The 27,010-nt window shown below is 36.4% G+C and overlaps 1 protein-coding gene across 1 annotated transcript in view; it reads right to left on the bottom strand.

The window, feature by feature from the left end:
- Positions 1-618: 618 nt before the first annotated feature.
- LOC149776940 (uncharacterized) overlaps positions 619-27,010 on the bottom strand; it is a 47,504-nt gene continuing 21,112 nt past the window's right edge. Inside the window, exons 7-13 of the mRNA XM_089942686.1 lie at positions 23,444-23,603; positions 21,570-22,154; positions 19,731-19,837; positions 16,024-16,142; positions 12,833-12,906; positions 6,655-6,816; positions 619-850 (exon numbers count right to left, since the gene is read on the bottom strand). Coding sequence (XP_089798812.1) covers positions 652-850; positions 6,655-6,816; positions 12,833-12,906; positions 16,024-16,142; positions 19,731-19,837; positions 21,570-22,154; positions 23,444-23,603 — 1,406 coding nt within the window. The 3' untranslated portion in view covers positions 619-651. The remainder of the gene's footprint in view (positions 851-6,654; positions 6,817-12,832; positions 12,907-16,023; positions 16,143-19,730; positions 19,838-21,569; positions 22,155-23,443; positions 23,604-27,010) is intronic.

Raw genomic sequence — 27,010 nt, 5'->3', positions numbered from 1 at the left:
GAGAATTAGAGCATCAGTATTAATATTTAGAAAGTGGATGCTAAATATTAATCAATTCTAGTCACAAATAGCCTGTAGGCAGGTGAAATGACTGTCTATACAGGTGAATCACTGGAGCATCGCTTGTAGTAATTACATGTATGAACTGGAAGGCAAATAATCAATTCTAGCAACAGGTTACCCATAGGAAGGACAATTACTGATTGCCTACACAGACAAAATCACTGAAGCATCACTTGTAATAACACGCATGAGCTGGATGCTACTGAGTAAAACATGTATAGAAAATGTACCTGTACTTATCTGACCAGAATGGTAACTATACAGTAATATAAACAAGCCTTCAAACTGCTTGTGTTGATTTTGCGAGGTCTATCTGTGGTACAGAACATGCATGAGCAGAAGTAGTAACTGACAATTTCATGGGATTTAGTGACAATCCCTATGATATGGGGAGATCACTCTGCCTGACTGCCACCTAGGTGGGCAGATAACTTTTAGCTTTCAGCTAAATGTTTTTAGCCTGGAAGGTCTGGATTTGTGAGGTAGTAGTAATTCTCCTAATGTATTATGATAGGGTAATGTATCTGAAGAAGAAATATTGTGTACAAACAGATCCAGACAACAGTATATACACATTTGTTTATCTGTTTATTCCTTTTTGGTTCCATCTGGCTTCTTCTGTTCATTGAGTTGCTCTGGAATTATGACTCCCAACAAGCAGTTGATGAAGAAGACAAGATTAAACAAAAAGAATGGGAAATTTATGTCAAAGGGAGCTCCTATGTTTTCAGCTGCATATCCAACTGTCCAGGCAAATACTGAACCACCAAATAAAGGAGCCAAAGTCCTGCAAAAAAATGTAAAATTCAGGTTAGGTTTTTAACAGTTTTATCAGACTTTTTTCATACTGACTTCATTACTATGTAAGCAATCAGATACATATAATTTCAAACTCAGTATCAGGGGCACATCATGCTTTTAAACAGAATGCAACATCATTACTGTAAATTGCAAATATTTTCTGAGCTTAAATATTTACAAATTTAGCCCAACAAGTGCATGGATATTTGCCAAATGTGTGTTCATGTTAATGGCAATATATGTATTGCCCATGAGTCACTAAAATTTGTGTTCATCTTGAGGATATGTGTATTGCCAATAAATCACCAAAATTTGTGATCACATTAATGGCTACAACTGCATTGTCAAAGTGTAAGAAAAATGTGTATTCATGTTAATGGCAACATATGTACACTATGGACATCTTTGAATTAAAATTCAAAACTTACTTGAAGTAACTGAAGCATGAAATTTCCATCACAGTGAACAATATTTTTAGTTGAATAGTTTCATATCATGTACTCACCATGATGCATCTATATAAAAGCTGCATCACATTGAGGCTGACAGTGTCTGTATTTGGATCACAGTGCTTATAATCAGGATAACAGTGATCTATTGCTGGTAAAAAGGTGTTATACTCATCAAGACAAATCAACAAATAAAACTACACTGCTCTTGAGCTCAATTTCCAAGAACCTAAATGGAAAACTTGACCAAGGTATGAAATCTGGTTGGATGGATGGTCAAGGGTAACACTATATACTACAGCCAAAACTGTCCTAATGGTCACCTGTGTTCAGTGGTAACCTAGACACAATGGCTGTTCTAATCCCCCCCACCTGCAAAAGTTCCTACATAAATGCCCGTATTTAACAGTCACCTGCATTCTGCAGTCAGTAGCAAGTGTTCAAAACCAAACAGTGGTTTCACCTGGTCTTAAGAGGTCACTGAAGCATATCAGCAGTGACAACTCCACATATGCAAATTAAACTTTTTGTTTTGTTTAATGAGCAAGGGATATCATGTGAATATATGTTTAAGCATTTCATATTTCGACTGTACTTACCATACTCAACTACTGTACTTACCATACTCAACTCATAGTCTGTCTGTCAAACTCAATGGTGTCAACATGTTAGCTTTGAAAGCCAGGCAGTTTTTATCCTAACAGGAAAGGACCAAAACGATTCATTTGCAGGATGGTGGGAAAAGTAGTTGTGTTATCACAGCAGAAAGGAAGTCACCTTTTGTGCCAGTGTGACAGGTATAGTTGGATATATTCATCAATTTGCCTGTGTGTGTTGCATCCTTTGCATTAGGTCATGGGTTATCAAATATTCAAATTGTGTCTATGAAAGCATGTTAAGTTTAGGTCTATTGGTCACAACAAATAGCCATATAGCGTGTCTTTTGATTTTCTGCTGATTAAAGGTATCTCACTTAAGCTGACTGTCTTTTGATCTTGGTAAGTTCAGCAACTAATCCAGATATTGTTTTTGTAGCATGGCCAAACTAAAATCTGTGTATATTTCTATGGAAGTGATGATTTCATTTCTGGGATAGAATAAAATGAGCAGGAAACAGCAAACTTTGTGTGGAACATAAATCTGGGGCAGAACAACATATACCTGTAATTATGACTTTATTGTACAGTGCACATAAAGCAATCTTGACAATGTAATAATAATAATAATATTCAGTGCATTGTATTTCTTCAAAAATCACCTGTGTACAGAGTGCAGTTTTGATTTATCCAGTGAATAACTGCTATTGACTGGTTTGACTGTGTGTGTGTGTATATACCAATTTTTCTTTGTCAATACTTACCCAATCATAATACCTTAGAGCTACTACTACCTCAAAAATCGAAAATCCAACCCTCCCACATAACACTTTTAGCTAAAAAGGCTACAAGTTATCTGCCCATCTAGGTGTCAGTCAGTCAGAGTGATCTCCCCTTGGGACAAGGATTGGTGGCAAATCCCATGATTGTCTCAGTTAGATTTGGAGCATAAGGCATGCTCTCTATATGGATGTAACGGTGGGATGCTGGGAGGATGTATGTATATTATGATTGTAAGTAATATTGAAGAAACATATTTTACTAGAAAAAATTGGTTTCTTCTTAAAATACATTACCCAATCATAATACTTAAGAGAATATGTAAGAGGTGGAGGGAGATACATCCCTTTACCCTGGAGAGGCCATCTCCAGTTCACTAAGGTAAATGAGACAGTTTCTAGATAACCTGACTGGAAAAGTCTCCATCTGTCAGGGACTGGCTTTAAATAGGGAAAAATTTCCCTAACACTAATCCAGGGAGGTCACAAAGCCACATTTTATGAAGTTGTTTAATGACATGGAAAGGTGACTTGTTGTGCCATGGCTCTAGATACCACCAGACTGAGTTAAGCCCTTTGGGATGAAAAACCTCTTAGATAATAGAGAATGTGGATTACTGATCTCCATCCCACAGAATGGATAATGTCAGAGAACAGTTCCACTAAAATGCTACGCTTGTGGCAACTGCTCTAACCTCATGAGCCAAAATGAGTAACAAATTCATTTGCACTGTTTTTTTTCTTCTCAATATGCAGAGTGAATAACCCATTTTATCCAGGGCAAAATTATCTGTGCTGAAATCTGGTTACCCATGGATGGAAGCCTGTTCTTGGCAATGAAAGTGGGTACCACCATGCCTGATGGGACCTACCAATGGTGAACATATTTACAACAAGGTGGAATACCAAGCTCACAACCTTTATCTCACCAGTCTGGAATCCAAAAGCCCGAGCAGTCAATTCATTATCCATAGACTGGAACAGCTTACCCTCTAACACTTCTTAATCCAAAGGTGATACAGAAAGCAAGATAATCGGATTGTTGCATCATCCTGATTGCACCACTCAGGTGGGAGAATTCATGGAACAGTGACCTCATCAATCTTGGACATAGATTTGTTGTTGAAGAAACAACTTTAAAAAGTCCAACACCAGGATGCAAAGGTTTAGGGACTTGGTTTCACCTTGTCATTAGAGATAAATCACCACTGTAGAGTTGTTCGATAGAATGAGCACTTCCTTTCCATTTAAATATTCCTGCCACCAATGAAAGGCTTTCAAAATGGCTGTCATCTTTAGAATACTGATATGTAGATACCATTCCTGGGGAGACCACACTCCACTGGCTTTCCAAAAAGACTAGCAAGTGTGCCCCCCCCAGCCCTCTGTACTTGCATCCATACAGTGATTTCTGGCAGTTGTACTTGCAGCAGTATGCCTGATGTGAGCCAAGTTAAGTTGTTCCATTCCCAGAGATGGTAATTCATATTTGTGCAGATAGCCAAAGGTTGGTCCAGTGGGCAAACTTTTGGAACAATTGTGATAAAAGAATAATTTGCAAATGGGTGCATATAAAGGTAACCTAGGATGATGAGATCTGCTGCCATGTTCAGCAGGCTTAGCAGACAAAGGAATTCTTGAGCAGATAGATTTGCTCAAAGTAAAGAATCCACCATGGTACTGATTTTCAGTGTCTGTTCCTGAGGGTGACATACTTTGTTTACCTGTGTGTCGAACTCCATACCTAGATGGACAAATTGTTGGGATGGTATTGGGTTGGATTTGTCTTTTTTGACAAGCAGCATAACAAGGGTTATCATGTTGTGTTCTAAGATACAACTCACCTATGTTTTTGCAGAATGTCATCTAGGTAGCTTGACGTTGCCACCCTAGAGATGGTCTGGACATAAGCCATTACTCAGTTTGTCAGATGGGTGAAGACTAATGTTGAGTTCAAATGGGAGCACTCTGATTTGATATACAGTGTCTTTGTAGGTGACTTGCAAGAACTTCCTGGATTCCATGTGAAGATGTGTGTCTTATAAGTCCATACTGATGGCAAAGTCTCCCTCATGGATGGCATTCAAACTTCGCCATGGCGTTTCCATCATGAACCAAGAAATGCAATGGAATGAATGAGAGCTCTTAGGTCAATTACAGGGCACAGAGTACAATCTGCCTTTGGGACCAAAAATAGTCTTGAATAAAAAGGCAGTAATTTATCATCTGAATGATTCTACTGTCCTTTTCTGGAGAAGGTTGTTTGTTTCTTGCTGTGAAGTGTGGAAACCACTTGTCAAATCCACTGATCATCTTGGCAAATCTTGTCCCAATTTGGCAGCAAAGAACTGGAGACTTCCTCCTACTGGGACTTGTGGTAAAGTATGCAGCCAGCCTTGCCCGTGGTCTAATCTGTATGACAAATATATCAGAAAGTGTAAACATGTGTAGCCGTGCACCTGTTTTTCAAACCCAATGTCAGTGCAGATATATACCTTGTAATGTTTACCTGGAAATCAGTGCAGACAGCCCAATGAAAGTAATGAAGCATCTGTATATAATATCAATTACAATACTACCTGTAGGAAGGCTCAATGACAGCCTGTATAGGTAAATTTAGTAGGCTTGGTGCAGGGATGCTAAGATTGCATTAGTATTGATAGCTTACCTGTATGTACGTGGTCATAGCAGAATTATTTATATCTTAAGAGTTTCCTATATCCACTAGAAACTTGCACGCACATACAATGTATAACTATAGTCATAACTATTGTGAAGTTGCATAGGCTACCTGTACAATTATGTAAATTACTGTTAAGTGTGTGATGACAGCAAAATGTTATAAAATTGCAATGACAGAACTGTCATAGGAAGAAATAAAAGTTGAAACAAACATGGAGTATTAATTTCCTTTTAAACTGAATACTTCTCCAACTTGTAATTGTGTTTGTGATTTATATTTTTAATGTAGCTTTAAAAATTTTAGTTGTATCACTAAGATGTCTGCAGTGTGGCAGTTTATAGTGATGTCTAGCACTTGGGCATCATGCCACAGACATGTAGCATCATGTCCCACATAGTCAAATTATCCTGACACCAGGCCGACCAGTCCTAACACTAACCTCTTAATGCTGGGTGCCATGTGAGGCAGCCTGAAGTACCAATTTTATAAGTCTCTGGTATGACTCATCCAGGATTCAAACCCATGACCTCCTGCATCCAAGGTGGGACCTCTAACTACTCAGGCCACCAGAGCAGTAAACAACTTGTAACAGTGTAAAACTTCCAAAAACGTTCGGATTTTGCAAGGTCTCTCTTGATGAGTGCATGCATCTTGGCATGAGTGGTAACAGTAGCTGAGATATTTGAGGGTGTGCCACCAAGCCTTGAGCAAAGGGGAGATCACTCTGACCAACTGCCACCTAAGTGGGCAGAAAACTTTTAGATTTCTAGGCTGACAGTGTTATCTGGAAGGGCTGGATTTGCATGGTAGCAGTGGTTTTCCTAAGGTATTCTGACTGGGTGATGTATTTAAAGAAGATTTCATAAACTGTGTCAGATAAATGGAGCTTAAGTCAGAAAAATGAATTGAATAATTTCAACATAACAAGCAGGTCACAGTGACATAAATTTGCAAGTGGCAAATAGTCTCCAGAAGATGAATATATCCATCAAGTTTCATATGAATGTGGTAAACTTGGGTCAAAATGCAAAACTTGACATAATCAGTGAACTGTGAAATGGCAGTTAAAATGAACTCTCTGTGCTAGCGCTGAGAAATGCTCCTGAAAATAAATTCTTTTATAAAGTTTCAGAACTGTGAGTCTGAAGCTGGAGATAAATGCAAAAATGACAGAATAATGATACCTATGTCACATCTATGCTTCACTCGCAAAACATAAATTACCTGAAAGAAGAACCTGCTACTTATTAAAGTATAAGAAAGGTTGGTGGGGAAAATCTGACCTTGAAATGGCTGTTACAGTCATGGCCATCCCATTGACTGACCCTGCATGCTCAGGTGTGACAGAGTTATTGACAAAGATCCCAGTACAGGAAAACACACAACTGATGAAGAGTTTCTGAGGAGTGTTCACTAACAAAAGCATGCTCCACATCAAGGTTGGTCTGTAGGAAAAAGAATAATAGCACAATATTTCTCCAGGATTTTCATACTGAGTGGCAATTTTTCTTCAGGCATTTTCATCAGGGGCACTTTAAATTTCAAGGTAGGGGACAGTTTGTATATGAAAATCTATAGGAACAGAACTGTTATACTATGATTCAACAAACAAGTATGATAACTTTTAATGAATAAAGAGACAAAACTCACAGTTATCATCCTTACCATGTGTTATAACAATGACACAATTATGTTATATGCATCAGAACTCTATCATACAATAGAAACATTATCAATAATTGCTGAAAACTGTGTATCAGCTAGTGTACAACCTCATCAAGTGCACTAGTGTACAACCTCATCAAGTGCACTAGTGTACAACCTCATCAAGTGTAGGTGCTTAATCTATGAAAATATCTCACTTCTCAATTGCAAAAGTAACTTTAGGAAGCATCTGATTGAACTAGAAGACAAGCACTTACATGATCAGATTGAATTATTTTAATGTTACTACTATTCAGCTCACAGCAAATCAACATGCATGATTTTTGCTTTAATCCACTCAAACATTTAGGAAGGATTAACTAAATTTTGGAGAAGTCATCCAATCACAAAGGAGAATTCATTAAATTTAGTGGAATTGTTCCAGAAGCAAGGGAGGATTCATTAAAGTTAGCAGAATTCTTCCAATAGCAAGGGAGGATTCATTAAAGTTAGCAGAATTTTTCAAATAGCAAGGGTGGATTCATTAAATTCAGTGAAATATATCCAATTGCAGGAGGGGATTCATTAAATTTGGGGGAATTCATCCAACACTGCATCCAGAAGGAAATACAGAATAATCTTACCTGGCAGAAACCTTTTTAAAGAACAAAAACAAAATGCTACTGTCACATGTCTTGGTTTTACTGCATATATTCACAAGTCAAGTCAGACTGCATACTGTGCAGACCCACATCTGCCATTGTATAATGTGCTGGGAGATCTGGATCTTTCATTTTGTTCAGAGTAATCAGTAAAACAAACAACATAAACCCTGATCTGCCAACACAATAGGCAACGGTCTATAATGTTCGCAGTTTGACTTGACATGTAAGCAAGTACATATGGTAGAAATTTATTGTCTCACTGACTTACTGTTTACCCTGAAATAAAAATCACACTATGACCTTGACCTCTAAACTTGTGTTTTATTAATCAGCAAAAGCAAGTTTGATTATTCAAGCAATCCTACAAAGTGGCATTATTTAAGGAGCACCTTTCCTACAAATAGCCACATCATGCATTGTTTGGAAGCCTGTCAAGTGTTTCAAGCTGAGGAGGGGCCCCGAGTGGTCGAGTGGTCAAAAGTGCTCTTGGTTACGGATCACTGCCATATCACCTCTGTCTGCGCCGGTTTGAGTCTTGGATTCAGCCAGTGTGGGTATGTGAGAAAGCTTGCTGGTAGCTTCTCGTGGGTCGGTGGTTCTTTCCAGGGTTTTCCCCGGGTTCTTCCTCCACCATTAATACTGGCCGCCATGTATAGCCAATTGTGTGCTGAAAAATGGCGTTAAACCCCACAACAACAACAATAACAAAAACAAGATGAGGCATTATGTGCTACTGAAATCAAGGAAATGACTTTAAGCATGACCACACCAAAATTAACAATATAGAAATTCAAATACACTGCTATTTAAATTTTGGTTGAAGTTCTATAAAGAATATGCAGACCAAAATCTCTGTCTTTATCTTACATATAATCAGAGTCAGATAGAAAGACACATTTTTGTCTTTCTTTCTTTGCCTTCTAGAGGAGAATCTGAAGCAGCGTTCCATTTTTATATGTAATTGTCATTGACGTCAGTATGTGGGGAAAATCTGTCTGAAAATTACTTAGGTGAATGAGAAACTTTTGATATCTTTTACAACCAATGAAAATAAGGGTTCCTTTTTCTTGTCTGATCTAAATAGGAAACATAAATTCTGCAAATGTTTTCTATTTGGTATCTATTATTTTTAATATCATTAATTTTTAAACATTTGGGAAGATGCCATACTGGTAGACTTTTTGACCAATGCTAATTAATTACATGTTATTGGTAAACATCTTGATCAATGCTAATTACTTAAATGCCACTGGTACACATACAGTTCAGTGCTAAACAGAGTTGTCATGATTCACTGATGTACTTAAGTATCACAATATTTCTTTATCTTGATGCAAATACTGGTTGAAGTGTAATACACTTAGAAATGAGGTGACATAGTTATTGTTGTTTTGAGTTTAATATCATTTTCAGCACATTATACATGGTGTCCAGAATATCGGGTGGAGGAAGAACCTGTAAACAAAATCCTGGGAAGAACCACTGATGCATAGGAAGCAATTGAGAGGTTTTCTCACATACCCACGCTAGCCAAGTCTGAGACTAACATTATCTATGCAGACAGAAATAAGATACGTGATCTGTCAAGGTGCCCCTCTTAGACCATGCAGCCACCTGGGGCCCACCAGGTGCTGTATGATTTATTGTAATGTAATACACAATACAGCCACATGGGGCCCACAACGTGCTGTATGATTTATTGTAATGTAATACACAATACAGCCACCTGGGGCCCACAAGGTGCTGTATGATTTATTGTAATGTAATACACAATACAGCCACCTGGGGCCCACAAGGTGCTGTATAATTCATTGTAATGTAATACACAATACAGCCACCATGGGCCCACAAGGTGCTGTATAATTCATTGTAATTTAATACACAATACAGCCACCATGGGCCCAAAAGGTGCTATATGATTCATTGTAATGTAATTCACAATACAGCCACCAGGGGCCTACAAGGTGATGTATGATTCATTGTAATGTAATACACAATATAGCCACCTGGGGCCTACAAGGTGCTGTATGATTCATTGTAATGTAATACACAATACAGCCACATGGGGCCCACAAGTTGCTGTAGGATTCATTGTAATGTAATACACAATACAGCCACCATGGGGCCCACTAGTTGCTGTATGATTCATTGTAATGTAATACACAATACAGCCACCTAGGACCCACAAGGTACTATATGATTCATTGTAACCTAACACAAAACAGCCACCTGGGGGCCTACAAGGTGCTGTATGATTCATTGTAATGTAATACACAATACAGCCACCTGGGGCCTACAAGGTGCTGTATGATTCATTGTAATGTAATACACAATACAGCCACATGAGGCCCACAACGTGATGTATGATTCATTGTAATGTAATACACAATATAGCCACATGAGCCCCACAAGGTGCTGTATGATTCATTGTAATGTAACACACAATACAGCCACATGGAGCCTACAAGGTGCTGTATGATTCAGTGCAATGTAATACACAATACAGCCACCTGGGGCCTACAAATTGCTGTATGATTCATTGTAATGAAATACACAGTACAGCCAACTGGGGCCCACAAGTTGCTGTATGATTCATTGTAATGTAACACACAATACAGCCACCTGGGGCATACAAGGTGATGTATGATTCATTGTAATCTAACAAAATGTATGAATCATTGTGATGTAACCTAACACAATACAGCCACCTGGGGCCCACAAGGTGCTGTATGATTCATTGTAATGAAATACACAATACTGCCACCTAGGGCCTACAAGGTGCTGTATGATTCATTGTAATCTAACAAAATACAGCCACCTGGGGCCCACAAGGTGCTGTATGACTCATTGTAATGTAACATACCATACAGCCACCTAGGGCCTACAAGGTGCTGTATGATTCATTGTAACCTAACACAAAACAGCCACCTGGGGGCCTACAAGGTGCTGTATGATTCATTGTAATGTAACATACCATACAGCCACCTGGGACCTACAAGGTGCTGTATGAGTCATTATAATCTAACACAACTGGAAGTGAAGTGTTGTATGAATCATTGTGATGTAATACACCTTTAAGAAAGAGTGTGTGTGTGTGTGATTAGGATTTTTAACGTAGCTTTAACAATTTTTCAGTCATATCGCTATGATGTCTGCAGTGTGACAGTTTATAGTGATGTCTAGCACAGGGGTATCATGCCGCAGACACGTAGCATGATGTCCCACCCAGTTGCATTATCCTGACACCAGCTTTAAGAAAGAAGCAATTTCCATAATTTGTATGTCTACATCTGCAACAAATATCCCAGATTACATACAAAAACATCTAAAATCTCTTCAATACTGGGAAAAATTAATTTTTGATGTTTGTCAAATATACAATGAGATGATGCCTTTGGGAAATGGCATACCATGATTAAGAATGACCATCTGTACAGAGAGTTATTTACACTCCCACCATGTAAGATGGCCAAAATCAGTAAAAATCAACACGCATGTAGCTAGAGTTATTTACACTCCCATGTAAGATGACCAAAATCAGTACAAATCAACACGTATGTAGCTAGAGTTATTTACACTCCCATGTAAGATGACCAAAATCACTACAAATAAACACGTATGTAGCTACTGAGTTATTTACACTCCACGTAAGATGACCAAAATCAGTACAAATCAACACGTAGGTAGCTACTGAGTTATTTACACTCCATGTAAGATGACCAAAATCAGTACAAATCAACACGTATGCAGCTACTGAGTTATCTACACTCCATGTAAGGTGACCAAAATCAGTACAAATCAACACATATGTAGCTAGTGAGTTATTTACACTCCCATGTAAGATGGCCAAAATCAGTACAAATCAACACATATGTAGCTAGTGAGTTATTTACACTCCCATGTAAGATGGCCAAAATCAGTACAAATCAACACATATGTAGCTAGTGTTATATACACTCCCATGTAAGGTGACCAAAATCAGTACAAATCAACATGTATGTAGCTAGAGTTATTTACACTCCCATGTAAGATGGCCAAAATCAGTACAAATCAACACATATGTAGCTAGTGTTATTTGCACTCCCATGTAAGGTGACCAAAATCAGTAAAAATCAACACATATATAGCTAGAGTTATTTACACTCCCATGTAGATGACCAAAATCAGTATGAAATTAATACTAATAGAGACATCAATCGTTTGTTTCTGGAACCAACCATCACCAAAAAAATGCATTTGAAAAGCAATAAAAATACATTTGAAAAGGAAACATTGTTTAGAAAGTAAAGTTATCACTGTGTTATGGAAAAGGTGAAAAGCGGTATGGTAGATCACTATTTTGGATGTCCACACAGAAATGAAAGATATCAGAGTGGCACTGAAACCAAGCAAATGAGTCAGAAGTGATCATTCCATCAAATTTAGTGTGCATCCCAATATTACAAAAAAAATTACTAAAAATACAATATAAAGAACACAGACACTCAGCATAAGAATCCATGTTGACGGATGTGTGCACTGAAATCATATATTAGAATGGATATTAACAAACCTCATACTCAAATCCCACAGGCTACCAGAATTCTGGGTTGGGGCTAATGAATATTAAGTTCAGGTAGCCCACTTGGTTATTTTTTATTCCATGACTTTTTCTACATTTTCTCAAAACGTATATAACTAGAAATGTGTTCATGTAATATGGCTACCCTTCTAAATTGCCTGAGAACTGCCCTAAACAAAAAATGTAAACAAAAAGTGATGGAAGAAAGGACCTGAAGACAAATGGATAGACAATAGTAACATGATATGTCCTACAACTGTCATGACTGACATAACGATATTTAAAAAAGAACATTTATGAATGAGTAATAAAAATGAAAACTAGAAATCTTAAAAATAACATTTTCATGTTAAAGTGCTTTCCCAGGGTCACAGAATTTAAGCTGGGCTACCGGGTTCTTTCCCTGGTAGCCTAGTGGGCTTTTAACTCTTTTCTTGAAAACTATATTACCGTGTCCAATGGCCTGTAGGAGAGTTATGAAAATTCTTAAAAGTTCTGTCCGATTCATCTGGATGCAATCATGCATATATTAATTAGGCTATTTTTGGCACTGAAGCAACATGTTTGAAGTTACTGAAAAGACTTACATACCTATCAACAAGAAGATGAATCATTGGCATCACTGCACAACTAATTGTCACTGACATTGAGAAAATCAAATATGTCTGCAAGAGAAAAATAATTAAAAGGATCAATAAAACTTTTATTCACAAGGTTTACTCTGGCAATGAGTTAACAAATGAATGGTAATCTACATAAAGGCCCTCTTAGCTTCTGCAATAATTTAATTTGTATTATTTGTTTCAAATTCAATACAACAACTTATGTAGATGATATAGAACTTTTAAATAAAATACCAGACAAGCTTATATTGTTGATGATCCCACCTTGCTTGCCATCGCAACATTAAATGCATTACCTATGGCTCACGATCCACAAGTGAAACATAAAGGACCGTCTCAGCTGTGAAAGGACCAATCCGGTGGCCTAGTGGTTAGAGTGTCTGCCTCGGAGGTGGGAGATCGCAGGTTCAAACTCCAGATGAGTCATACCAAATACAAAAAAATTTAAAAATGGTACTAACAGCTGCCTTGCTTGGCATTCAGCATTAAGGGGTTAGTGTTAGGATTGGTTAGCCTGGTGTTAGGATAATGCAACTGGGTAGGGCATTATGCTCCATATCCCAGTGCTAGAAATCAGTGAAAACTACTACACTGCAGACATCATAGAATATGACTGAAAATTTGTTAAAGCTACATTAAAAATCCAAATTACACACACACTCAGGTGTGAAAGCAATGTTAAATGTAGCCCATAAGAAATATTTCTCATAATAAGTCTGTACAAAAATTTAACCTTGTGTGGTTCATTGGTTGACTGAATGACGTAAAATGGCACATCAGCACATATGAACTATTTAGTGTCAAGACAGTATAATTAAAATGCCTTCACCAGAAACATGCCAAGCACCTGACCTGGACTAGTCACCAAGATCATGCCAAGCATCTGACCTGGACTAGTCACCAGGGTCATGCCAAGCACCTGACCTGGACTAGTCACCAAGATCATGCCAAGCATCTGACCTGGACTAGTCACCAGGGTCATGCCAAGCACCTGACCTGGACTAGTCACCAGTGTCATGCCAAGCACCTGACCTGGACCAGTCACCAGGGTCATGCCAAGCATCTGACCTGGACTAGTCACCAGGGTCATGCCAAGCACCTGACCTAGACTAGTCACCAGAAACATGCCAAGCCTGTTTTTAAATTTAACAAGGCTTCTTTTTCAGGAGGTTATTTCAGCTTTCACAGATTTGACCATTATCATTTTTGAGGTGCAACATTTTTTAATAACTACATAATTACAACATACATGACTTTTATCTTAATAGGACAAAAAAAAACAATTTTGTTTCTTGTCATCCATAAACTTGTCCTTTTCAGTACAATAAAAAAACAATTCAATTTTTCCTATCACCATACTATCATAATTCCAGTGTGACATGTAACACCTGCAACAGAGCATTTCCAATTTATTTAAAGAATAATTAAGATCATTTTGTTGTATGTATCATGTATGGCTACATCAAATTACCATCTATACTTACTCATAAGTCAAACTGCAAAAAAAGCATAGAACCTTATCTGCCATTGTATAATCAGCAGATCAGGGTCTATCTTCTTTGTTCAAATGATTAGTCCTAAAAACTCCATAGACCCAGATCTGCATGAACTTTACCAAATAAGTAATCAAACAAATCACCATCATGTCCATATTTCACTATTCTTAAATGCACAATAACATAAAATGATTATCAAATGTTTTATCTCTATTTATGGTTTCTAAATGTCAATGAAAGTTTTCATATTTATTTGGTTTTGTCTGTGACCAGCACATAACTGGGTGTACTGCTTTTCTATGTTCCACAAAGACTAAAGATCTGCGTAGCAACTTTCAAAGTTGGAACACTGTTCCTTTGAAGTAATTTTCTTCATGAAATGTTGACATGTTTTTCAAAAGTAAAGAATGTAGTTAAAGAAAAATTCATTGACATTACCTCTATTTCAATTTGGAATGTTGTATAATATGCAGTGTATACCCATTTGCATGTTTTATTTGTGACGTCACTTGATATATGCATAGCACATTCAAGCAAAATTACCTAAAACAAACTCTTCAGTCATTACCTTTGATTACTGATCCATTCAATTTATATTTGAATCACGTATCATTACTAATGCCATGATCTACATTATTAGACAATACTATAATGCTGGTTATAAGAAGCCAAGTTCCGGTCCGACATCCAAGTCCCTGACAATTCTGTCATACTAAAGTGTTCCAAAAATAGCTCCATCAAGCAATGCTATCCCCATCAGATTTTGCATTTTCCTATATATGTGCAAAGACCAACTATACAATGAAGGAGTGTGTGATTAAGATTTTTAACTAGGCTTTAACAATTTTTCAGTCATATCACTACGATGTCTGCAGTGTGGCAGTTTATAGTGATGTCTAGCACTGGGGCATCATGTGCCACAGACATGAAGCATGATGTCCCACCCAGTCACATTATCCTGACACCAGGCCAACCAGTCTTAACACTAACCTCTTAATGCTGAGCGCCTAGCGAGGCAGCTGTTAGTACCATTTTTATAAGTCTTTGGTATGACTCAGCCAGGGTTCGAACCCACAACTTCCTGCTTCCCATAAAATGAAGGAAGGAATTAATAGAAAATTCCTACAAAAGTATATGGTTCTAATAGAGATGTTGAAACAGTTCACCCAACACATGTATAATTATATATAATACACGTTCTCTGTATATTGATATGACTTTCTCTTTTGGAGGAATAATGATAAGATTTTCAAGATGACTGCCATGGTGGCCATATTGGATATCAGATGCACTGTTTCCGACTAGGGCCAAGTTATTTATGCAACCAGCATTGGCCTCTGAGCAATAGGTCTCTAGATCTCACTTTGGAAGCTATTCATAGCCCTACCTTATAAGTATAAACATTTACGTGGCATGAAAATGGGAATTGCGTTAATGAAACTACAGAATGACAGAAGGCCAATGCCAAAAGAGGTGAGATATAGTGTTCTGCAGAACCCTAGTTGCATATTGGAAAACAGCAAAAATGACTAAGCCTGGTTATACTACTAGTTCTAACACATGCCATTTCTAAGAACTAACCCAGGACTGCAAAACTGAAAAGTTAGTGCACTATCCATGGTTCTCCATTTTTTTTCTCCAAATAAAATGAGGCAAAGATTACCTTTTTTATGCCCAATCTGCGGGCAATATTAGGAAAGAGGAGAAACTGCATGCAGAGAAGTGGAATAGATGAGACCCCCATGGCAGTGCCTGTATCCTTGGGATTGAATCCCAATCCGTCTGTACAGTGAAAAATACAAGATAATTAGTACAAACACAAATAAATGCACAATTTACACTTGGTGCAAAGTGAATTTTTACAATGAAGCCTGATAAATTCATCATAATTGAGATATAATGAACCACAGATAAATGAAAGGAAATGTAGAGGACAGAAGAAGTTCCTTAAAATAAAAGTTTTGATGTAATCCAGTTAAAAATATCATGCGCTGCTACAATTCTTTTCAACCATAAAATAATGTCACGTTTAATGTTCATGTGAAAGAATATATACAACTTGTCAATTCAGGTTTGTGTAGATTTGATAAGGTTTCAGATTTAAGATTTACCATTATATTCACATACATACAAGTTAGGTTCAACTGCAAACAGCACAGACCCTAATCTGCCACTGCATAACGTGCTCCATATCAGGGTCTATGTTGTATGCAGTTGGATACATCTTTTACATGATCATATTTGATAGCTTTTATTTCCTCACTTGCAAACCTTGATGCTAGTGACAGGAAAACGTCTTGAGCTAACATAATGTTTTCTAATTGATTATGTGCTCCATCTATTCAGTGAACAACTAAATAATTGTGAACAGCATGCATAAGGTAACTCTCTAAGTTCACTCCCCCTTCAACAGTGTCATCATTACTGTGGCTGAATAGTAACTGTACATATTTTCTGCATTAATCAGTTTTTTTTCAGCTTCCAAAATAAAATTATACTGAAAAAGTCTTAGATGCTTTTACTTGTACACATATCCTTTTTAAAATATGACAAGAGGATAAATTTCTATGTAGTGAAATTTGTGTTATTGTGATTGTTTAATTTTTGAACTTTACAGTGATAACAAAACTTCAAAATTTAGCCTAACACTATAAAAAAGCACCTCAAAGGGACTGTTAATTTACTGTCTGAAAAGAATTTCCAGGAATTCAAGATAAGTCCATTTCTTCCTTTAACTGCTGAATGCTGAAGCCATTTTCAAATTACATGTGGCTGGTTTGGTGAAGAATCTTTCTGTCAGATTGGTACCATTTTCCTTTAGGACCAACAAAAACATCACAAGATGTCTCCTGGTGGAAGCTCTATGTTGACATGTCTTTCCATTTTGAAGGAATAATGAGAAAAAAAATAAAGATGGCTGCCTTGGTGGACATACTGGATATCAGAATGGCACTACTTCCATTTAGGCATAAATAGACATTGTAATAAGTTTTTTGTGCCAGCACAATAATGATAACAAGATTTTTAAAATGGCCATTGTATTGACCATATTAAAAGCCAGATCGGCGCCATTTTCATTTATGGCCAACTAGACATCATATGAAGTCTTTCAGCGAAAATCCCATTGTGGTGCCTCTACTGGATGTCTGAACAACACTATTTTCAGTTAGGACCAACTAGACATCATTCAGTAAAAGCACATGACCATCCATTTAGGAGCAGTAGCAATAACAAGGTTTTTGAGATGGCTGCTGTGGTGGCCATACTTAAGTCAAAAAGCAGTACCGTTTTCATTTAGGACCAGCTAGACATAATGAATAGTTTTCAGGTTAATACCCTATGGCAATATTAAATTTTGGTCATCACAAGCTGTGATAAAACAAGATTTTTCAAGATGACCATTGTGTGGCAGTCTTAAATGAAAACATATTGGCACCATTTTCATTTAAGACCAACTAGACATCACAAAAAGTCTCCTCATTAAAACCCATGTTTACTTTCCTTTCACAGGAAGTAGCGATAACAAGATTTTCAAGGAGTGCTGTGGTGGTCAAATTGGATGTCTGAGCAGCACCATTTTCACTCAGGACCAACTAGATAGCATAGGAAGTTTTTACCATTTAATAAACATATTTATTCCAACTGCACTGTTCAGAAAGGGCCTTCTGAACAGACCTGGATGTATTCAGCAAGGAAGAATCTATGTGGTAATGACTTAAACACACATACTTATCCCATGACAGTAAAGCATAAAATGAAGGTCAGAGTGACTTATTTGGTTGTAATGGTGTAGTATTAACAGATGCATCCAATTATCAAGTTTCATAACTGAAACATAAACTGAACCAAACAGATTTATTTTAAATACAAAGTTGCAACAGAGTTACTGAAATGCAAACTACAGGTCACAGAGACCTCTTTTTGCAGTAAGGTTGTGGTATTTATCAAGCTGCATATCCTCATCAAGTTTCACAATTCTATGTATGTACATGTAAATGCAAAAACCTTTAACCAAAGCTGGTAAAAGATTAAATATGATGTAAGTACAAACTGTGTTGCATTATTATCATCAACTTTATGACTATAACATGAAGAGAGCCTTAGAAATGAATATGAAAAAACAAAATTAACCGAAGTCTGTGAAGTGTACAAATAGGCCATAATGACCTACTAAATGAACGAGTAATGCCCATCAAGCTGCATCCTGCCAATGAGTGTCCTGATTCTAGATATGTACATAGAATGCAAAAAATAATGTCTTTATGAGCTAAGAGCAAAATCTTAACCTAACCCAGTAAAATGTCAAATATTGATCAGAGTGACCTTTCACTGTATGGGTGTGGTACTAAGGGTTGGAGAGCATTTAAACATTATGGGGGAAACATAAACAAATAAAAACCATCTGCAACTTTAGGCAGTAGGGGGTCTCCTCTATGATGCAAGTCTGAGATGGATCACACCAAAGTGCTTGATGATTCTTTTGCTTCAAGAAAAAAGTGACTTGACCTTTGTCCCATATGATAATGTAAATAGATTTATAATATGATTAATGTAACAGTTTATATGTACTCTGTATATTTCTCTGAAATGTATGTTGATGTATTTTAGTACCTTTAATAGGTTATCAACCTGCATATTCTTTTCTGGGCCTATCATTTTGTCCATACACTTGTCTGTCAGTCTGTCTGCTCTCTACTTTTGCTCAACACACTGATTGTTGTGTTTGGGTTTATTTGGTCGACTATCCCTTCAGATGGATAAATAATAAATATATGGGGTAGTAAGTCATTTGTATTGAATATAAACAGAATCAATGCATACATGCAGAACAATAATGCACTGATGATGGTATTATTTATAGTTGTAGTAAATGTATTTTTATTTTATTTGCAGGGTGTAAGAAAGCAGAAGAAATGTAATGTATTTATCTCCATTTATCAACCTCATGCACAATAAGACTCAATTTTTTATAACAAATACTGGACTTGTATTGTCTATTCTGTGAGTAGAAGGCAAGTGCTGTAACAGTTACAAAAATAACTGCTCCCTACACATTATTAAGTAAATAAATGCTCCCTCTCTAAGAATTCTTTAAAGTGAAAAACAAAAACATAGTGCTGATCATTCAACAAGGTTAATGTAAATGTTGGTTGTTTTGTCTCACAATTTATTGCATTAAGAAACCAAAATTAACAATACAGTAGCAACCTAACATCTTCTGAGTGCCATAACTAAATGGATCATATTTGGTTCACTGAGCTGATGACAGCAGAAAATTTCACTATGTTTGTCCAACTAGTAAGACTGATTAAAAGCTCTGTCAAGTAGTTCAATTTATTAACTTGCCATTATATAGTGTTATTTACTTACCCAGTCTAACTTCTGTGGCAACCCATACTGTAAAAAGTTCCTCAAATCCAACCACTCCAAATGAAAATATAGAGTACACACCTACAGCTAACATAACATCATATTGTCTACAATGAAAAGAATGTAATGTAAAATATAGAACACAACTAATATAACATCATACTCTCTGTAAAGAAATTGCCAGTAATGTCAAAAGAAAACAAACAAAACTTTAAATGTGCAAGTGTGCAGACTACATGGATACCATTGCTGACAAAATGCTTTGATTGTAGGGACCGTGATCAAACAAAGAAAAATATGAGTAAAAAAATGTGCCCTAAATCGGTTAAAACTGTATGGAAAAGGGGCTAAATCAAACTTAAATTATGTCTTTTTGAGTGTGTGTGTGTGTGTGTGCTGGATTTTTAATGTAGCTTTAACAATTTTTCAGTCATATCACTATGATGTCTGCAGCGTGGCAGTTTATAGTTATGTCTAGCACTTGGGCATCAGGACATAGTGAAATTTCCTGCTGCTACACAGACATGTAGTATGATGTCCCACCCAGTCACATTATCCTAACACCATGCCAACCAGTCCTAAAACTAACCTCTTAATGCTGAGTGCCTAGCGAGGCAGCTGATTGTACCATTTTTATTAGTTTTTGGTATGACTTGGCCGGGGTTCAAACCTGTGACATCCTGCATCTGAGGCAGATGCTCTAACCACTAGACCACCAGAGAGGTCTATGTCTTTTTAATATTACGGCCAGACAACTTGTTTTCATGCAGTCTGTCAAAAGTTGTACAGATTAAACAAAATTTATTATGTAAGTGCACATTTTCAAGTCAAACAGGGGCCATAACTCAATTTTGATGAAAATAAGGATGAACCAGAGTGTAATTATTACACAGCTCACCTCAAAAAAGCTTTTATAAGCCTGCACTGTAAAGAGTAATCATTAGACTGAAATTAAATTCAGACAAAATTGATCTTAACAACAAAATATTGGCTCCCTTGCTAACTAAAGCTTTTGGCAATTTTGATATCTTAATATTTTAATTTTCAATCTTTTTAAAATTTAAAGTAGTCACTTTTAATTGGTACTAGTAGCCAGTATTATGCTGACACCTTTTAAACCATATACATATATACTTTGACAAGACATAAAAAACCAAAAAACATTTTAAAAAAGAACATTCATTTAAATTATATCAAAGTAGACAGGTACTATTATAATGAGTTGATAAACAACAAAGACATAATTTTGTTGTATTTTTAAAGAAAAAAATAATTGTTCTTAAAATCTGTTTCAATAGCAATTACCATGATCCACCTCTGCAAGCCATATGCCAGCACATATGCTTTATTTACCCTTACGTAGAATTCATACCTTTTGTACATAATTGATTTACATTACATAAAATGCATACCAGTGTATATACTTTATTTACCCAATGGAAAATGCATACCAGTGTATATACTTTATTTACCCAATGGAAAATGCATACCAATGTATATACTTTTTTACCCAATGGAAAATGTATACCAGTGTATATACTTTTTTAGCCAATGGAAAATGCATACTCAACAAACAGTACTGACCTTGATGTGCTGTCATAAAATTAGCTGACAGATAAGGGACTTGGACATGCTCAGATCTGGACAAGCCAAAAAGGACCTGCCTATATCTGGACAAGACAAAACTGATATGAAAATGGCCTGATGCATCTTGAACACTAATTTAAAACAAGATCGGAATGTTTCATTTAGCACAAGTCAGGGAGGTAAAGATAACCCACATCTGTATGACAGCATATATGTATGTATAAATAAATAAATAAATAAATAAACTCATACCTTAAAAGCCAAATTAAAGAAGTATTCTTCAGTTTTTCACAGCATGATGAATGGTCTTTTGATTTGTTGTCAGAATTACTGTCCACAAATCCTTCCGCTCTCCCTTTTATTTTTTCCACATGAACATCCTCCATTGTTGTGACATGGCCGTTTTCTACAATAATCTGCACATCTATGCCAGGTTCAGCATTCTTTTGTGCACTGCTAATTTGACTGCTCCTTTCTACTGAGCTTAGCAATGTCCTACACTCAGCAATATTTTCATAGGATCTTGGGTGACTGGTCCTAATATTGCTATCAGACCTACACAAATTTCCTTGGCTAGAATACAGCCTCAGACCATCAGCATCACCATCTATTTTACCTAAACTAATGCTGTGCTGATACAGAAAATTGTCCATATGAGTGTGATAGGTGGCATCGTCTGTCTCCATATTTAAATTTTTGTCTGACATTGCAAGTCGTGGTCTACTTAAGTTTTCAATACTCCTAATTTTAACCACAGAGTGGTTCAAAAGAATTTCTTTTTTCATGTCATTTTCTTCATGATCTATGTCTTCTACATCAACCACAATCTCCTGTGTTCTGCCAAAGAAAGAAGAATAACCGTATGCAGTTGACTGCTAATTATCCAGAATTCAATTACCTCACAAAAATTAAATTTACATTGAAAAAAATGGATTATCCATACAACCAACAATTTAGACACACAAGACGCCCTTTTCTGCTGAGCCCACCTTTAATTTGGCTTAACACTGAATTTAAAAACTTGTAACACTCAACTTAATTGACACATCTGATAAATCCTAAAATACAGGATTATAATTTCCATTCTGACACATTTGACAAATCCTAAAATACAAGATTAAACTTTCCATTCTGACACATTTGATAAGTACTAAAATACAAGATTACAATTTCCATTCTGACACATTTGACAAATCCTAAAATACAAGATTATAATTTCCATTCTGACACATTTGATAAATCCTAAAATACAAGATTATAATGTTCATTCTGACACATTTGATAAATTCTAAAATACAAGATTAAATTTTCCATTCTGACACATTTGATAAGTCCTAAAATACAGGATTATAATTTCCATTCTGACACATTTGATAAATTCTGAAATACAAGATTATAATGACCATTCTGACACATTTGACAAATCCTAAAATACAAGATCAAACTTTCCATTCTGACACATTTGATTAGTCCTAAAATACAAGATTAAACTTTCCATTCTGATGCATTTGATAAGTCCTAAAATACAAGATTATAATGTCCATTCTGACGCATTTGATTAGTCGTAAAATACAAGATTATAATGTTCATTTTGATGCATTTGATTAGTCCTAAAATTCAAGATTATACTTTCCATTCTGACACATTTGATAAGTCCTAAAATACAAGATTATAATGTCCATTCTGAGGCATATGATGAGTCCTAAAATACAGGATTATAATTTCCATTCTGACACATTTGACAAGTCCTAAAATACAAGATTAAACTTTCCATTCTGACGCATTTGATTAGTCCTAAAATACAAGATTAAACTTTCCATTCTGACACATTTTATAAGTCCTAAAATACAAGATTATACTTTCTATTTTGACACATTTGATAATCTGGTGTTGTATAATGTACAGCTTTAGGTCACATTGAGTGCTAAAGTGTCATAATGGTCTAGTTTTAAGGTGTCATAATGGCATAGTGTCAGGTGTCATAGCACTATGAGAAATCAACCTGCATTTTACTGCCCCAAATTTTTAAACTAAAACAACAGGCATAAATTTGTAAATTTGTATCACTTGCCTTGCAAACTTTATTATAAAAAAGTCTATGCAGGATTTATCAATTTCAAACTTACTTTCTACTGAGAGTCTCTGGCAAGAAAAACAGATCAACTGTAAATGCCATGGCACACACTATAAAGGCAACAAGACTGGGAAGTATATATGGGAAGTCTCTCAGAAACCCATCTGAACTAAACACATCAGGGTATCTTATGGTTGGTGAAGCAAGGTATCCTGAAGAAAAATGTTTAAAACAAAAGCATAAAAAACCTGCACATTTTATTGTCAACCTTTAAAGGAATTTTTTTAAAACAAACCATCAAGTTTCAATAACATCAAACTAATGCTTACACTGAGTTAGCGATAAAAAATCATTACATCATTGGCGTCAGATATTGCTTATACTGCTACTAGTGGTATTACATTGTCCTATCATTGCGATGTCAAACTGCTGCTTACATTGCTACTAGTGATAACACATCATCCTGTCACTGTTTTGTCATCTGGTGCTTACACTGCTACTGGTGAGAACACATCATCCTGTCACTGTGGTGTCATCTATTGCTTACACTGCTATTACATGTAGTTAGAATACATCATCCTGTCAGTGTGGTGTCATCTGTTGCTTACATTACTACTAATGATAACACATCATCCTGTCAGTGTGGTGTCATCTATTGCTTACATTACTACTAGTGACAAAACATCATCCTGTCAGTGTGGTGTTATCTATTGCTTACATTGTTACTAGTGATAACACATCATCATGTTATTGTAATGTCAGACTGTTGCTTGCAATGCTACTAGTTATAACACATCATCATGTTATTGTGATGTCAGACTGTTGCTTACATTGCTACTAGTTATAACACATCATCATGTTATTGTGATTTCAGACTGTTGCTTACAATGTTACTAGTGATAACACATCATCATGTTATTGTGATTTTAGACTGTTGCTTACATTGTTACTAGTTATAACACATCATGTTATTGTGATGTCAGACTGTTGCTTACATTGTTACTAGTGATAACACATCATCATGTTACTGTGATGTCAGACTATTGCTTAGAATGCTACTAGTGATAACACATCATGTTATTGTGATGTCAGACTGTTGCTTACATTGCTACTAGTGATAACACATCATCATCTTATTGTGATGTCAGACTGTTGCTTACAATGCTACTAGTGATAATACATCATCATGTTATTGTGATGTCAGACTGTTGCTTACATTGTTACTAGTGATAACACATCATGTTATTGTGATGTCAGACTGTTGCTTACATTGTTACTAGTGATAACACATCATCATGTTACTGTGATGTCAGACTATTGCTTAGAATGCTACTAGTGATAACACATCATGTTATTGTGATGTCAGACTGTTGCTTACATTGCTACTAGTGATAACACATCATCATGTTACTGTGATGTCAGACTATTGCTTAGAATGCTACTAGTGATAACACATCATCATCTTATTGTGATGTCAGACTATTGCTTACAATGCTACTAGTGATAACACATCATCATGTTATTGTGATGTCAGACTGTTGCTTACATTGCTACTAGTGATAACACATCATCATGTTATTGTAATGTCAGACTGTTGCTTACATTGCTTTTAGTTATTACACATCATCATGTAGTTGTGACGTCAAAAAACTATTATGACATAATAACATGCAGGGGCATGACGTCGGTTTAAAATGGCCACTACATTTAGATCCAGGTCACTTTCAGTTATGCGATGCAAAAGCTGGTGGTGCTAATGGTCTGCAAAACTAAAATTCTTCTTTACCTCAAGTGCAAGCCATCCACTGTAAGTTTCACAACTGAAGATGGTAGACAGTTGAAGTTACTATGTGGAAACCAGGCATACTATAATATGCTATGCCTTATGGGTGGCATATCTTTTGGCTTAATTTAACAACAAAAGTGCTAAAAGGTTATGTTGCTTGCTGAGGCATTAGTCAAGACTTGAGTGGTCTTCCACTGGATAGACAGATTAGACAAAATCCCATCAATCATCAGTTCCTATTGTACTCATGCTTTGTCTTATCAAGGTCAAACAGATATTTATCCACTTTGTGTCTTTTCATCAACTATATATCTCCTAGGAGTTTTTTGACCTTTGTGAAATATACTCCATCTATATTTCTATCTAAATCTCACTCTGTCTTCATCATAGACCAATATTTTAAACTTCACTTGTCTAACTGTTTGTATGGTAAGTTAATCAGCACCAACTAAATTGCCTGCCAAATGTCTAACCAACTAATCTGCCTGCCAAATGTATTAAGTACATTATAAATCAAGTTATTATTAATCATTTTTATAAGTTATATAAAATAAATGATAATTTATTTTAAGTAATAAGATTATTTCTCCATTGTTTTACTGGCATTTACTTGACTAATTTCACCTATAATTGCCGTTTTGCTTTCTCTAATTACATGTATCAAAGCAATTGGCAAGATTATGTGTATTGTGAAAGCATTCAAGGTTGCTGAAGGTAACTACCCAACCTGCATCAACTGTATGGGATACAATCTGAAATATACATACAGCATCTACTCACAATGGTTCAAGGAAAGATGAGCAACTGTCACAAACAGGTAATTTGGCCCACACAAACAAGAAAACCAAGAAATGCAGACACAATGATGCAGACACCATCAATACTTCCCAAAACACTCCCTCCATTGCCTTTGTCTGAATCATTGAAATTAAATGCAGTAAAATCATCCAGAGAAAAGAACCTTTAGGCTACCACAGGTTTCTCACACTGCTGCAGCCCTGTGATCAACTCCACATCCACAATCAGAGCATATCATCATGGCATGACTTATCACACCAATTTCAATCTCCCCAACCCATTTCCCCAGGGAAGGGCCCATTTCCAAAATCACCACCAACAAAAACAGTAGTAGGCAAGGCCCATTTTAAACTGTGCAACCATCAATCTTTCTGCAGAAATGACACCATGCACAACATATCCTTTTCCATCATACCATTTTGGGAAGATTTTAATAGCTTACTACAGGATAAGAGAGACCCTGCTCTGATGACCCATGGGTTTCACATGCTCTGATGACCCATGGGTTTCACATGCTCTGATGACCCATGGATTTCACATATCATCTTGAACAGATTCCTGATCATGTTCAGTGCCCCACCCACATTACCGAGGACTCCTTTGCTACAGACATTCAAGACACCCACGCAAAGCCAACATTCTGCAGCAAGAAACCAACAATCTGATGAAAAGGGTAATTGAGACAGGTCATAAGACAGATCAGGATTTTATTCTAAAAGTCTCAAATTTCCGAAATGCCAATGGCAAGTTCTACTTGGTTACAGATCTAAGCTCTCCCAGTCAGTGTAGTTGGGCACCACACTTCTAAATGGAGACACTGAGACTGGGTCTCAATGCAGGAGGGAGATTCAGTCAGACTGAACCAACATGATGCATTCCCTCATATTCCCACAGATCTCCACCTGAAATTCCTGAGGTTTGCATACAGAAACACCATGCACTAATTCAGGGCACCCTTTTTTGGTGTTAAGTTCAGTCTCTGTGTCTTCACGAATCATGGAGAGATCCAGGTTTTACATTGGAACCACATCCATG

This window comes from Sinohyriopsis cumingii, chromosome 18 (genome assembly GCF_028554795.1).
Source record: "Sinohyriopsis cumingii isolate HCF-2022 chromosome 18, ASM2855479v2, whole genome shotgun sequence".
NCBI classification, from domain to species: Eukaryota; Metazoa; Mollusca; class Bivalvia; order Unionida; family Unionidae; genus Sinohyriopsis; species Sinohyriopsis cumingii.
Note: the sequence above shows the minus strand (reverse complement) of the source record. Positions and strands in the feature narration are given on the sequence as shown.